Source organism: Erpetoichthys calabaricus, chromosome 5, assembly GCF_900747795.2.
Source record: "Erpetoichthys calabaricus chromosome 5, fErpCal1.3, whole genome shotgun sequence".
NCBI lineage: Eukaryota > Metazoa > Chordata > Cladistia > Polypteriformes > Polypteridae > Erpetoichthys > Erpetoichthys calabaricus.
The window spans coordinates 181983633-182000654 of NC_041398.2; the positions used below are offsets into that span (position 1 = coordinate 181983633).

The following is a 17022-nucleotide window of genomic DNA, read 5'->3' on the forward strand; positions in this document are numbered from 1 at the left end:
GTTTCTAATAATGTTAATGTTGAAGGCAACCAATGTGATTTAATATGTTAATACTAAAACTAATTATTTAATACTAAATATCAAGCATTTTAAATTGAATTATTCTAGGTCTGATTTATTTATTAACACAATGTTAATATATGTTTTAGTGTTTTATGATTATAATAGCAAACTTACACAAACTATTCTGACTTACTTTCACATTTTTATATTATTGATGTAATGTTATTTCTTTCAAACATTACAGAGATGTAGCATTTTTTGATAATTATTTTCAATTCCCAAAAGCTATTCTGGTAGTACTCTATATAAGCATTTTATAAAAGAAAGTGTTGGCAAAGCAGGCAGTAGGTGAGAAGTATATAGTCATCTGGACTCCTGTATCTGTAATAAGGTAAGAAATAGTCAACATTCTGAAACAAAACTATGATTTTAGCAATTAAAATGAGTGATCTCTTTTCTTTAAAGCCTCCTCTATACATCAACCCAAACATTTTTTTTACATAAATCATAAAGAATCCACTTTTTAAACTGCTTTACGAGAATTGACTCTCAGATACAAGCTACGCTGAACCAATCTTGAGTTAATTATAAAATGTAAATTTGATAGAAAGAAAACCACTGTACTTTACAAAAAAGTATTTACTACTTTACAAATAATAAAATGCTTTGTGTCACTTCATAAATACAAACTTCTTGGTTTTTCAAAATATTTTGTTTGAGTTTACTCTTTTAAATGTCTTTTAGACACCAACCGAATATGTGAAAATTTCGCAGACATAAAAGAAGAAGGATTTAAAACTTTGTAAGTTTATTACACATTTATCTGTACTGGTTACTAACATTAAACTTTAATTGGTTTGTAGTGGCTTAGTTGTTCATTGCAGATTTCTTCTCTCTAACAATTAATAACTGAAATCGTCAGATGTCTGAATTATAGAACAAAATTTTCCACATTAAATTAATGCAATCCAAAGAATCCATGTGAACAAGTGTTCTAGTTTGACTAGTAAATATCAATTTTGAGTGTTATGGTGGTGCAATAGGATGTAATTCTACTTTACAGGTCAAGAGGCCAGGTTTGACTCCTGGCCCACTCACTGTGTTTGGAGTTTAGATGTGTTTTTCACATCAACACGAAATTGCTCTGCATATTGCCATTTTCCCCAGCATCACAAACTTGTGCTAAGTTAGATTCCTTGGCAGTTTAAAAACTGAATTGGTGTGTGTGTGTGAGTGTGTACAGGTTTGAATGGGCATTTGTCTCATTTTGGTTTCCACTTACCACCCAAAGCTTGCAGGATTTGCATTGACTCCTTGCAGACTTAAAATAAAAATAGCAGAAAATGAATAATGTATCCATACATGCACACATTAGTCCTTGCATTAATAAAACCCTGGCAGTTTAGTAGTGTCATTAATAACAAACTGGTATTTTAACCAGTCTGACAACATAGTTTAAAATGATGGGAAAAACAACGGTTTCCTATGACATATTAAAACATGCACCAACTTATGCATGCCTTGGTAGTGGAAATGAAGAAGAGAGGATATTAACATAATAAATACTAAAAAAAAAAAAAAAAAAAAAAAAAAAAAGGTAAACAGTCCACTCCAGCATCTTACAACATTTAGTTCTGTCCCTGGCAATAAAGGCAGTTGTGTTACATACCACCTATGAAAAGCAAAGGTATATTTTCTCCTTTGCTTTAGGCAGACACACTTGTCTGGTGACTTAACAATTTTGCATTGCAACTTCAACATTGAAAAAAAAAACACTCCTATTATTGTCAGAGATTTCATAATGCACATCCAGAAAATGGATGGATGGACACAGATGTATATAGCTAGTGTTATACACTCTATATAAGCTGTTTCCTACCTTCAATAATTCAGTCAATGTATATTTATTTACGCGGACTGACTTGGTGAGAAGGGTAAAAAGAAATGACAATGATGTCTTTCCCAGTAGCTACATTTTAAAGGCAATCAAGGTAAACTACACACTAACAGCATACTTCAAAATGTCTGCTTTTGGGAATACCAATAAAAGTAAAATTCTGTTGTATTTTTTCAATGAGTAAAAAATATTCAAAGCTAACAGTTTTTTTCAAGTGGGCTTTAATCCATGGTAGAGACTATCAAAATGCGTAATGTTGTTAATGCAGTCTTCCATTGGCTTATTTTTAAATATCAGTTATAATTTTCTTTCATTTTTACTCTGTAAATATGTCACAGGTGTCTGGTCACACTCACAGGTAATCTAACTTTGTCACCATTAAAACATCCGACTACGCCACCCAGTTTTATTAAGAGACTGGGAACTCCTGAAATTTACCAATAATAGCACACAGGTTTCTTTAAATTGGGCGGTGAGTAAACACACAATGAAAGACACAACAGTAATTTCAGAAAAAAGCAACAGTAAGTTCTATTGTACAAGACAATATAAGGTACATTAAAAAGATAAATGAACATAACAAAACCTAAACATATCAGGAATTAATTTCCTTTTTTTAAAAGGAAAATACACAGTCCACCCTCTAAAAGTCCGTAAAAAACAAGAATTGGAGGATACAACCTTTAGTGGTGCAGAGTCCAGTTTGCTCACTGTGTTACCCCAACACTTAATCGTTCAACTGTCCATGGATGCACTCTGTTCCCCGGACACTCGTTCCCCTACAGAAGTTGTGTCAAATTGTTGACTCCCTGTCAGCGTCTCTTCGTTGTTCCTTTTTTCTTCCACTCTGGGCTCCTTGTGTGGCTGGGACCTAGGCACACCTCATTCCTCGTCTGTCAGCTTCGCTTGGTCCTCTCATACGGCTTCCCTCTTTCGCTGGACCCACAACTGGCGTCTCCTTGTGGAGCTGTCTCTTCCTCCCTGGAAGTAAGTGTTGCCGTCCTTGTGCCTCACGTCGTGCCAGCCAGGTACCCTTGTCTGCCTGCGAGCCCCTGTGCCCTGTCCGAGTGTCTTGGCAGCGTTTCCTGTGGACTCTCCCTTCTGCCTTCTGCTGGCCAGGAGTTTATATTTACTTCAGCCCCTGCTGTTGTCAGTCCTGGACAAACAGTTTAATCAATGGCACATCTAAATTGCCTGGGTTTAACAATTAATAAAAACACAAGTTAACAAAATGTATGGTTACCAAACATTAATAAGTACAGATATGCTGATTAGGAACCAATATTTCCAAGCCAGGTAAATACAAACATTCTCTAAGGCCAGACTTCAAAGCAGTGACTCCCTTGAAAGACAGCAAATACCATTAATAAGTACAGACAGCCTTTTAACTTCTCACCCCCCAGTCCCAACAGTGGGTGCCTAATGGAACCACCCAGTGCACAAAAAAATGTAAAAGTGTCCCCCTCTGACAAATATACATATAAATATTTACATTTTTCTATTTATAAAGAGAAATGTTCATAAAAAGCAAAAGTTATTATTCATTATGCCCAGTCTACCAAGTAAGTAACTGTACTTCCCAAAAAAAATTCTTAAATGTTAATATCATTTTGAAATACACAATGAAATGGTAGAGCAAATGATTAATCTTATTTAACTGAGAAAATAAAATATTGCAAATCTTACTGAATGTTAGATTAGATTACATAAACTTTATTAATCCCATGAGGAAAATCAGATGCATACAGCAGCAGGAACATAAAAAACAAGGATACATACTCACAGGACAAATAATACAGCCAATCAATTGATCGATAAGTAAGTAAATAAAAATAAACTTAACGAGTACATCAGGAGGAAGCATTGAATTGCCTGATAGCAGTGGGCAGAAAAGACCCTCAGAGTCACTTCTTAGCACACTGTGGTGGAATGAACCTGTGGCTAAAAGGCTCCAAGATAGCACCTCCTAGTGGGGATGGATGGGGATTGTTCATGATGGCATCCAATTTTGCCATCATCCTTTTCCCTACAACAGCTTCCAGTGTGTCCAGGGTTCACCCTGTGGTGGAGCAAACTTTCCTGATAAACGTGTTCAGGCATTGGGCTTGCCCAGGGGACTGCAGCGTAGAACAACACAATGGCTACTTTGGAATGGTAGAAAATTTCCAGCAGCTTGCTGCATACATCAAAAGACCTGAGTCTGCTTAGCAAGTACAGTCTGCTCAGGCCCTTCTTGTCCAGTGCCACTTTGTTGTCAGACCTTTCCAGTTTGTTGTTTACGGAAACCTCCAGCTACCTGTAGCTTTGCACCACTTCAGACTCTTCTTGGCATGCCAGAAGGCCACCATCAGCTCTTTTGTCTTGATGATGTTGAATTGCAGGTTGTTGTCAAGACATTTTTAGATTTGGGGGACTGGTTGTGTCCTGGATTAGGACTCAAAAATGCAACAATAAACAACTCAACTAAAACATGATTTTTTTTTTTATTATTATTATATTGTAGCGTTCTAGTTGCTCTTTCTCAGAACCTTCCACAGAGTGGCTATGAAGAACTTGTTTTACTCACAAGGGAGATTACAGCTGCTGCAGGTGCCTGCTGTGGAGAGAACCCATCTTCAGACTGCTTTAAAAATGAAGTAATCAGGTTTTTAAATAATTTTGTAATCTTTTGTTATCAGCATAATTTTGTATTCCAGCTAACTGATTGTTACATTAGTCATTTATAGGAAAAACTGATATTCAACTTTTCTTACAAATATTCTACAAAAATGTAAGTCTTCCCTACAACATTACAAAAATGTCTACTGTTTCCATGTTTGCTACATTTGAAACAGTTTTCATTGCATAGCTTTATTTTGGGCAATAATTAAATTTTATTAAACTGAGATGATAGTTTTTTGATCACTAAGAAATAAGCTAAAGGCAATTCCTGCTGAAAATCATGTAATACAGTATAACATTTTTAAACTCATTTAATCCAAATCAGGGCCGTACTTTGCACTTGAATATTCTGCATAGTATAGTAAAGTTAAGCATCATGGAATTTTAAAGCAATTGCCTCTTTATTAGATTTGACTTTTATTGTATTACTAGCAAAATACCCGCGCTTCGCAGCGGAGAAGTAGTGTGTTAAAGAGGTTATGAAAAAAAAAGGAAACATTTTAAAAATAACGTAACATGATTGTCAATGTAATTGTGTTGTCATTGTTATAAGTGTTGCTGTCTTTTATATATATATATAGCAAAATACCCGCGCTTTGCAGCAGAGAAGTAGTGTGTTAAAGAGGTTATATAACCATATATATACATAAACATATATACATATATATACATATCTACATATAAACATATCTACATATACATATATATACATATACACATCCACATATACATATATACATATATATACATTATATATATAAATATATATATATATATACATATACATATATATATATATATATATACATACACATATACAAATTTACATATCTACACACACATATATATATATATATATATATATATATATATATATATATATATATATATATATATAGATATAGATATAGATATAGATATAAATATAGACATACATATATACATACATACATTCACACACATATATATAGAGCAAAATACCCGCGCTTCGCAGCGGCGAAGTACTGCTTTAAAATTTTTTATAATAAACTGAGGGAAATTATACGAATAATTATTTGTTAAGGATCTCTTTGTATACCATGTTGTCAGTTTGCCCCTCTGGTTGTAATATGACCAAGTTGTGCGCTGAGCTTACTCTTGAGCATGCAACATATACTTGGCCATGTGAAAAGCAAATCAAGAACAGCAAGACCGCGCCAACTGCGGAGCTCAGCTCGAGCGAAATGAATTGAATGAAATGAGGTGAATGGGAGGGGAGATGATCACGTGACTCCAACACCTGCCTTAACTCTCCATCCCTCCACAAACACACAAACACAGTCTCTCGGATCCCAACTCTCCTTTATATAAAGAGATAAATAGCAAAATACCCGCGCTTCGCAGCGGAGAAGTAGTGTGTTAAAGAGGTTATGAAAAAGAAAAGGAAACATTTTAAAAATAACGTAACATGATTGTCAATGTAATTGTGTTGTCATTGTTATGAGTGTTGCTGTCTTTTATATATATAATATGCACACACACACACATAAACATATATATACATATACATATATATATATATACATATCTACATATCTACATATACATACGTATATACACATCCACATAAACATATATATATACATATACAAATTTACATATCTACATATATATATATATATATATATATAGACATAGATATATACATACATACATTCACATATATATATATATATATATATATATATATATACTGTATATATACATATCTACTTATTGGCTCCTGTATTTAGGATATGGCAGGTTGGATAATGGATGGATGGACATTTGTATGCATAGCCCTATTTGCCCGTTTTCGTTTTTTTTCTTTCTTCAGTAATATTTCAGCAAACCCGGAGCTTGTCAGTTCAAATCCTGGTACTGACACCACTGTGTGACCCTGAGGAAGTCACTTCACCTGCCTGTGCTGCAAAATACAAAAGTAATGTAACAAATTGTACTTCAGATGTTGTAAGTTGGTGGAATAAAGGCATAAGTCAAATAGATAAATATGTATTATACACATAGGAACTATTCATTTATTTTCAGTTAAGTCACCTGCAGCAAACTTTTATAAATGAGGATTTCTCCTTTTTAGATAGTGCAAACTGTTTCTTCTTCATTGACGTTTTCTCTTGGAGAGCTTTTTTCATTTAATTGAAAATGAAAGCAGCAGCTGCCAAAATATGTAGCTTTCTTATTAATTTTTCAACATTGTGTAAAATAAATGTATAAAGTAACATAAAAGGTTTAAATACTGGTTATTCTTTTACACTAAAATATTACTACAGAGATACAAAAAAAGTAAAATGGATATGTTCTTTTTCTTTAAGGAGATTAAATATTACTGAAGAAAGAAAAAAAAAATTAAACAGCCAAATGGGGCTATGCATATGAACTTAAAAGGTTTAAATAAAACAGAAATATATATTTTATTTTTACTTGGTTAACTTGTGGAGGGTGTATCCTGTAGCAAAGCCCTAACTTTTTTCGTGAAAGCCCGTTTCAGTCAATAAGTCTTATGTGTGTGTTTATGTATGTGTGTATATATATGTAGATATGTGTATATGTAGATATGTATATATATGTATATGTATATAAATGTTTATGTGTGTGTGTATATTATATATATAATATATATATATATATATATATATATATATATATATATATATATATATATATATAAAAGACAGCAACACTTATAACAATGACAACACAATTACATTGACAATCATGTTACGTTATTTTTAAAATGTTTCCTTTTTTTTTCATAACCTCTTTAACACACTACTTCTCTGCTGCGAAGCGCGGGTATTTTGCTAGTATATATATATATATATATATATATATATATATATATATATATATATATATATATATATATACATACATATACACACATACATGCAGTTTCAATAACATATAAATCAATATAACCATTAACATCATTATCATATGAGAATATGAAGTAATATATAAGAAGCACATTTCATATAAATATAAATTATTAAACAGTAAAATCTTCTTCTGTAATTTGCTACCGTGGCAATTTGTGTGTCTGTCCAGGATTTTAAATCACCTGTAGCTCGCAAACCGTTTCACCTATTGACTTGAAATCTGGTACACATATAGTACGTCACGTCTGCTATCCGTTTTATGGGTGATGATTGTATTACTCTTTTTATGTTTATTTTATTTTATTGTAGAATCAACTCCTATCTGCGCACACCAGGGCGTCCGTGGGCGGATGCGTATGGTGTATTCACTCCATGTTATTGTGCATTGCGCTGTCACTGGTATTTTGATAAAAGAATTTGAACAACATATAAGAAGCGTATAAATTATTAAACAGTAAAACATTAACATTTAAGAAGTAAAGTTAGATTAAGTACTACTGCAGTGCCTTCGGGTATACCTCATTTTTTGTTTGCCCATTACATGCTTAAATGTATACATTTTTTGGTGTACCTACCCGAGAACACGCGACATATAACCGAGCGTGGGAGAAGCATGGATTTTAAACACGTGTTGAGTTCATCTGCTGGTCTCCCTCGTGGAATAACTGGTAATGTTTGACTAAAATCTACAGCGAGTAAAACGACATTACCTCCTTTTTTTTTTTTACGATCTCTGAGATGTTGCTTTTTTCGGTTCAAGGCTTCATAAGCTCTTTTATGTTGTATGGTGTACTTATCCCAAACCATCATCTTTGAATGTTGCAAGACTTTCGCCTTGTATGTAGATCGGGGTAATTACATTCATTGCATTCCTAGTCTGAATCACAATCTGATTGTATGGGTGGTTACCTGGCACTGTAGGGTTGCCACCCGTCCTTTAAAATACGGAATCGTGCCGCATTTGAGAATGAAATTGCGCGTCCCGTTTTGAATCAATACTGGACGGGATTTGTCCCGTATTTTTTTTATCATTTTTTTTAAAGCAGCGTCTCATGCAAATCATCCCACACGCATTTTATGAAGATGCCTCCTTTCCTACTTTTGATTGGGTAATACTTGATGTCATCGTTAGTTTGATTGGTCTTTTTAACTGTCCAGTGAGGAGGGCGTGTCTTTTAACCCTTTAACCGCCAACTCCCTAAATATTCCCCACGCCAGGCGAAATCTGAACAATTTTCGTTTTTTTACTTTTTTACATTTTTTTTTACATTTTTTATATTTATTCAAGCAGTATTGACCACTAAATGTTGTGCAAGTTCTAGAAATGGGGAAACACATAATAAAACACAAAATGTACCTTTTCTCAGGCTTCTGGATTTATTGTCTACAACAAAACAGAACAGTCAAAAGTAATTCAAAAGTCAAAATTAGTTCAGTCAATCATAGTTTCATTCCCAGTATTTGAATTTGCTGTGCCACAGGCCAAAGCAGGGAACTGCACAAAGTCCTGGATTGCTGGGACACTTTGAGCAGAAGGTCTTGACGTCTCTACGCTGACCCTTCTTTGAACATACGCGACAGCGTGCCTGTGGCTTGGTCCAAGTTGGTGTTGGTTCCAGTTTGTCTGGAAAGTGACGTTCTGTGAGCCTCACCACTGCCTCTACTCTATCTGTATGTTGTTCCTCACCAGAGAAAATGAAGGCTGCAATGACGTCATGTTCAAACTGCAGAAATGTTTTTGTGCCTCCATTTTTCTGGTACAAAATGTGAGCATTCAACATTGCCATTTGGAGCAGATGAACTGATAACTTTTTGTACCACTTCATAGTTTTTCTTGCAGCCGAATAGGGTTCCAATATTTGGTCCTGCTTGTCAACAGCACCCATGTTGCTGTTATACTCAATGATGCATTGAGGCTTGTAACGGACATCAGTAGGTGATGGGCGTCCTCTTCTGCGGGGAGCCTCCTGCACAGACTCATTGTGCTGAGTTGTTAGCATGTGCACATCTTTTTTGTCACGAAATTTCAGGCACAGCAATGGGCCACTGCGGTATGCAATGTGCTGACCCGGTGCTGGCGCTGAATTGCGAACTTCTGGAGGGACCCTGTTACAACGAATTGTGCCACATGCTGTAGTTTTACGGTGATGAAGGTAATGGAACAGCCTACAACTGGAGTACCAGTTATCCATCCAAATGGTGTACCCATTGTCCAATAGTGTTAGGGCAAGGTACACAACAATTTTTTCTGACAGTCCAAAGTCCTTACATTCATCTGGCAACACTGCTGAAATACTAGTCATAGGATCCTCTTTGCCAGTGTATATACGAAATCTATAAATGTAACCTGAATTCTCAGCTAAGCAAAACATCTTGATACCAAACCGTGCCCTTTTCAATGGTAGATACTGTCTAAACTGTAAGCGGCCCTTCCACAACAATAAACTTTCATCAACTGCAACTGACGGTCCTGGCATGTAGGGCAACTGAAATGCTTCAAATAAATGATCAATCAAAGGACGTAGCTTGAACAAGCGGTCGCGGTTTGGATCTTTCTTATCTGGCTCATTTCTGTTGTCATTCAAATGAAAGAATTTCAGCAGCAAAGAGAATCGGTTACGTGTCATGACAGCTGCAAAAATAGGTGTTGCATACATAGGATCTGTAGACCAGTACATCTCAATATCTGGTTTTCTGATTATTCCCATCAACATCAAGATCCCAATGAATTTTTTCATTTCGTTTTCATCAGTGTCAAACCAAGCACGAACACGGGAATGTGGAGGTAAATTGGGATTTTTCTCAACGAACTGTGCTGCATACAGATTTGTCTGATGAACAAAATGTCTGATCAAATCAGGTGACACAAACAGCTCATAAAACTGCTCAGCAGTGTAATTGTTTACATCAACAATGAAGCCAGACGTTGCCTCAAACGGATGCAGAAAAGGTAGTTCACCACGGGCAGCAGCCCAGCTGAGGTGCTGGGGATACACCCACTCAGCGCCGTCATCCGATGCGTCTTCATTTACAGTATCATGCAGCGCACGTTGCTGCTCATCATTGTCGCTAAAATCTTCTTCAGAACTGCTACAATCATGATCTGAACTGTCCAAAATCGCCTGCAAAGCCTCACTTGAAGTCAGTTTACGTTTCGCCATATTCACAGATGTCACATGCGAATCACGTCACATGACCGGCCAAGAAACCACAGACTTGTCGGAATACAACGTAGTGATAATACCCACGCCAAACCGTCAGTTATACTACTTGCCAGGCATTCATATAACCACAGGCAAATGTGCCGGATAATTCCGGCAGTATGGCGTTAGCATTAAAACAACGGCGCCGGATATATCCGGCAGAGGGCGGTTAAGGGGTTAAGTAGAGTCTGCAAAGTGTTGGCACTGAGATATGGCGTCAGCGCCAGAGTTGAAGCCCCTAATGTTGCGGTCAGCAAGTCGGCTAACATCCGCCATGTGCCGTCTTTCAGTTGCGAGAAGCAGATCATAGAATGGTTGAAACTGTTGCCCCTAACGTTGCGCCACGGCGTGTGGTTCGTTTATACCTCATGTCTTCTCATTAAACTTTTATCTCGCGAATATGTTATTGCAATCCGCAGCGGGAGCGTTTCTATAAACTTAATTTAAACTTACGTTTTACACCATGCTTTGTTTCCCTTATGAACATGCTTGTATGCTTCACTCGCTCCCTTCTCAATTGTTTAATTAATTTTTTGCTCTTCGCTGTTTGCGGCTCTTCCGTCATTTCCCCCTATTTCGTTCTTTTATCTCGCGAATATGTTATTGCAATCCTTAACGGGACCGTTTCATTAAACTGATTGAAAATAGTTTTGCATTTACCTTTTTAGTAAAAGGCGAGCTTTTAAGCCTGAGAAATCACCCCGTAAATGCACACGTTTAATTGCACATGTGTTAATATGTATGGTTACACAGTATTAAAAGACAGTCAAAAATTAACGTCAGTTACCTTCGTTCCCGCGTTTGACTCGTGCTGTAAATCTCTTCCTTGTTTTTAGTTCACGTGATTACGTAGGAGGCGTGATGACGCGATACGTGACTCCACCTCCTCCATTACAGTGTATGGACAAAAAATATGTTCCAGTTATGACCATTACGCGTAGAATTTCGAAATGAAACCTGCCTAACTTTTGTAAGTAAGCTGTAAGGAATGAGCCTGCCAAATTTCAGCCTTCCACCTACACGGGAAGTTCGAGAATTAGTGATGAGTGAGTCAGTCAGTCAGTCAGTCAGTCAGTCAGTCAGTGAGTCAGTGAGGGCTTTGCCTTTTATTAATATGTATAGATACCATGTTTTTTATATCCAATTTATATACATTATATTGTGAATACAAAAATCAATGCAGGTATAGTCTTGGCACTACATGTTTCATACATTTACGGTGAATTTTACCTTTGAACGTTTAGTGTTTGTCTAGAATGTGTGGAAAAGAAGTTAAGGTCACCATCTTGTGGATTCAGGATTCTGGGTGTGAATGCCACACAATGTTCATGCAGAGTTTGCATATTCTCTTTATCACTGCATGCAGTTTTCTCTTTATTCCAGCTTCCATCCATGCTAATTGGTGATTGCAAACCAGAGATTTGTGAGTGTGACTGTGGGTGGGCATATGAGTGGGCTTTGTGATGGACTGATACTCTGTCCAGTGCTTTCTTAACAAAGGAAAGAAATAAAATACAAATTACATTTATTTTGGGTAAAATTAAGAGGAACTACATAATTCACTTGCAAAAAGAAAACATTTAAAAGCATTGGGAACAGAAAATACAGACAGACATACAGTACATTTCCATCCATCCATCCATTTTCCAACCCGCTGAATCTGAACACAGGGTCACGGGGGTCTGCTGGAGCCAATCCCAGCCAACACAGGGCACAAGGCAGGGACCAATCCCGGGCAGGGTGCCAACCCACCACAGTACAGTACATTTTTTATCCCATATTTCATTGCTTGTTTGTAATCAGTCATGATAAACATGGATGGGTTTTCCTTTCCTATCGACAAAGACATGCAGGTTAGGGTAACTGGACACTCAAAACTGACATTGTTTTGGAGTGTGAACCAATGTGCCCTGTGGTGGACTGGTGCTGCCCTGACCATTGTTGGGTTCAACTCTAGCTCTCACTGACCCTGATTTGGAATAAGAAGGTTAAGAAAGTTATGTTATAAGCTATATACTTGTATTTTAAATTATTCCAAAATAAGTTATGAATCTGACATTGCAATGAATCATGGGGGTTCGCTTCCTGGGTCCTCCCTGCTTGGAGTTTGCATGTTCTCCCCGTGTCTGTGTGGGTTTCCTCCGGGTACTCTGGTTTCCTCCCACAGTCCAAAAACATGCAGGTTAGGTGGATTGGCGATTCTAAATTGGCCCTAGTGTGTGCTTGGTGTGGGGGTGTGTTTGTGTGTGTCCTGCGGTGGGTTGGCACCCTGCCCTGGATTGGTTCCTGCCTTGTGCCCTGTGTTGGCTGGGATTGGCTCCAGCAGACCCCAGGACCCTGTGTTCAGATTCAGCGGGTTGGAAAATGGATGGATGGAAGTTATGAATTCGACATTGCAATGAATCGTGGGGGTTTGCTTCCCATGTCCTCCCTGCTTGGAGTTTGCATGTTCTCCCCATGTCTGCGTGGGTTTCCTCCGGGTACTCCGGTTTCCACCCACAGTCCAAAGACTTGCATGTTAGGTGGATTGGCGATTCTAAATTGTCCCTAGTGTGTTCTTGGTGTGTGGGTGTGTGTGTGTGTGTCCTGCGGTGGGTTGGCGCCCTGCCCGGGATTGGTTCCTGCCTTGCGCCCTGTGTTGGCTGGGATTGGGTCCAGCAGACGACGTGACCCTGTGTTCGGATTCAGTGGGTTGGAAAATGGATGGATGGATGGATGAATCGTGGGAGATTTTCTGAGTTTTTTTTTTTAAATAAGAATTACATTTTTCCCAAACAGCAGCTTTATGTATGTATCACTGATAAGATAGATATGATTATTTAGAAGAAAATAGCTAGTGCCTGTCAGTGAATTTTAAGGAAGTTTTAAAGTGTGAAGCAGAAAAGGCTAAAATGTCTTTGTTGTCCATACAGATCAGGCATGTCCAGCTATGGGCACAGTAAATTTTGTGTAAAATACAGTTAAACCAGTTACACCCAGGTATGTAACCAGTGTACATAAGAGGCAAATATTTTAAAGGAAAGAGATCTTGAGTAGTAGAGTATGGGAAGAAATCCTTGTAGGGAAGGTTTATCTTTTAGTTGCAAGACTGGCATTGTATGTTATGAATGATGTATGTTATAAGCAATGCATTACCTCTGTATCCTCCCATGATTGTAGTTAATATGTCATAATTGCACAATTAATAAACAGTTAGATTTAGGTATTTGTCCAAAACAGTAGAAAAGATGCAATTTAAAAGACACAAAAATATATAAAAATACTATAAATACATTAGAATGGTACTCAGTCATTATGGAGCTAAAAATGATTGAATTACTCATTGCCTATGTGGAGTTTATACCCTCTATTTTTTTATACTACCTTCTCTTTTCCTCTTATACAGTATGTTAAATATATGCATGTTAAACCAATCAGCAACTGTAAACTAACTTTTGGTATGCTAATGTACATTGTGATTGGTTGATTCTCTATCAATGGTTGGTCCTTGCCTTGTGGCTGTCAGGTGTGCATTGGGACGCACGATCACACAAGCAGGAGTGCACAGAGTGTGCTTCCATATCAAGAGCAGGCCAGAAGGATGCTCGGCAAATCAGGCCTGTGTAAATAAAACACAGCTCACTGGGCATACCCAGAAAATAATACAAAGCATGCACAGAAACAGACAAGTTAAAAATATCAGATAAAAATATATAGCTAAGTCTATAATGCAAACCCCGCAACATAACAATGTATGTCATATACAAAAATAAGTAATTCTCTGAAACAGTGTCCTAATCCAGATTTGAGAATTTCCAAAAGCAATAGTCAAAACACAAGACAAAGTGTCAACACAGGAATGAACACAGGAAGCAACCTGCTAAGCAAAATTCAAAATGAAAAAACAGCATAGCCAAAAGTCAGAAACAGACATTTAACTCTAAACAAGCTTACAAAATCAATAGGACATCCAGGAAATGGCTGTCATAAGGCCACACAGCAAATGCTCAAATTATTAATCATTTTGTGGTTCAAGGACCTCTCCATGGTATTACTGTTGCAAAAGCAAACATTTTCATGTGACATACTTAGGGAGGAGGGGCAAAAACTAAGTGAAAAGAAGGGCCAATGGGCAGAGCCTATCCTTTCAGCATCAGATTCATTGCAAAACAATTGCTTAAGAATTTTAATTTATTTCATTAACAGGAAACACAGCTGTATTTTGAATGTTAACATCATGAGTTAAAATTAGCATTCAAAATCTCTTTCAGTCTACTTCCTACACGTACAATTCACACTTGACTGAATAAGCTTATACCAACCCAACTTTAAGTTTCGCAGAATATGTGCAATTCATACTTTACACCTAACATTTCATTAATAAATTCGCTTCACTTATTAATAAGTGGATGTTTAAAAGTCATAATTGTATGCCTCAGTGCCAAGATGTATCTTTTGTAGTAGTATTAGTAGTACTAGTACAGTAGTACTGCCACATGTACAGAATACAGTAAAAGTCTGTTAGAAATTAAACAGTACATGTTACAAATTCTCTATACTCAAACCTCAATAGATTATCTGGCTTTAATTCAATGAATGTTTTTTAAAATCTCTTCATATATATTTGTTTTCAAATCTGTGTAATCAAATTAATGGATAGCAAGGGCTGGAATCTGTCCCAGCAAGAAATGAACTGTCAAATCTGAAAAAAATTAATTTACAGTATTAGCTGGAGTGAGGAAGGAAATTTATAAGACAAGAGGTTGATTTCAGGGCTGATTAGGGATATAAACAAATCTTTAGAATTAAGAATCAAAGCAACTTGAGAAAATAGGTTGAAAGTCAAAAAAATGAGTTTAAAGCTCACGTGAAAAAATGCTAGGTAAGCTAGCTTAATCTTGCTAAACAAGAAGATCTTTCCTTTACTGAAACACAAACTCAGACTGAGCACAAAAAGACATTTTAAATTAACAGCAGAAGCATACATTTTTGTTGTTAATTAATTACAATATTTATTATATAATGTCACTTTAAAACATTTTTTAAAGTGATAATAGGAAGAATGAAAGATGAATAAAAATTGCTCCATACACTACACCACTATAGATGTCTCTAAAGGATGACACTGTCTACAAAGCAACTGTACACAGCTATCTTTCCTACACTAGTAGGAAACATTAAAATATACTTAATGTTTCAATTTAATATTTAATGTTTGTCATTTAATATTTACTGTCAGTTTGTTGTGCAGGAAACTATGAAACATAAAATATATGCAAACTGGAAATCTAAACTACTCTGAAAATTGTATTGTATAATGTTATGTAATTTTTGAATTATTTGTTGAATATGTTATTGAATTAAATTAATCAAATAAACTGCTTTGCAATAATATTAAATATATACAGTGTGTATCAGATGTATTAAAACAATTTTCTTGTATTAACTTGTAGTTTGCGCTTTCACAAAGTGTAATTTGTGCATCCAATGAGGTAGTTAATAAAAACCATGTTCAAGACTGCTGTGCCAAAGCTGGAGACGAACGACATCAGTGCTTCCTTGAACATAAAAGAAGCATTCCAAAGCACAAGGAAGTGAAAAAAGTGTATTCAGGAAAGGAGAAATGTGAAGCCTTCAAAAACAACAGACTGTCATATATGGGAGTGTAAGTGAAAAATTATTATCATTATTATGCTTTTTTTTCTCAGTTTGTGCTGTTTTTTTTTCACTGGGAACAAACTAAGGTCCTGAGGTCTTATTATGTGATGATCAGAGATTTACAAAGTGGGCAGTTGCAAGGAGGGCGATTGTCTGTACCTGGGAGCATTCACTTTATCTATTAGTTCTTCAAGATATTTTTACAGACCTACAGGAGCAGTTCCAAGTTCTCTAAGTACCACCAGAACCACACATGCCTTTGTGTTCCACATGCACAAAATCTCTATCTCAAGGTCTTTGTATTTGCTGAGTTTTGCTGATTCTTTGACTGAGATGTTCGTGTCATCTGGAATGGCTAAGCTGATGAATAGTAGATATTGTCTCTGGCTTCTGTCATGGAAAATGAGGTCTGGTTAGTTGGCTGGTACGACTGGTGTTCACAACCAAATTGTGCATAACAGTGATGTTCTCCATCTTCTCCAACCTTTTCTAATATTGTTATTATTATAATAGATCAAGCACTGTACATTCTCTGTTAGTCAGTGGTCATTGCACATATAGCTTCAGTATAACTGACTGTATAAAACAGGACCTCTGCACTCATGTAGCATCTCAGACAGACTAAAAAACATTTCAATTGACTCTTTATGCAATATATTAGATGTGGACAGACTCAGGCTAGTTACAGGGAGTCTTTCCATCT

The 17022-nt window shown here is 36.3% G+C and overlaps 1 protein-coding gene and 1 long non-coding RNA gene across 13 annotated transcripts in view; one reads left to right on the top strand and one right to left on the bottom strand.

Moving 5' to 3' along the window:
- Positions 1 to 17022, top strand: part of LOC114652093 (albumin 1-like) — a 116062-nt gene that overhangs the window by 75916 nt on the left and 23124 nt on the right. For 2 of the 12 annotated variants that reach the window (XM_051928313.1, XM_028802282.2), the window contains exons 2-4: positions 748 to 805; positions 4404 to 4536; positions 16115 to 16326. The exons of the other annotated variants lie outside the window; for them this stretch is intronic. In XM_051928313.1, the coding sequence (XP_051784273.1) occupies positions 748 to 805; positions 4404 to 4536; positions 16115 to 16326 (403 nt within the window). The remainder of the gene's footprint in view (positions 1 to 747; positions 806 to 4403; positions 4537 to 16114; positions 16327 to 17022) is intronic. 12 annotated transcript variants of the gene reach the window in all.
- The window catches only part of LOC127527948 (uncharacterized), an 89056-nt gene that overhangs the window by 54113 nt on the left and 17921 nt on the right, over positions 1 to 17022 (bottom strand). The gene's annotated exons all lie outside the window — the stretch shown is intronic.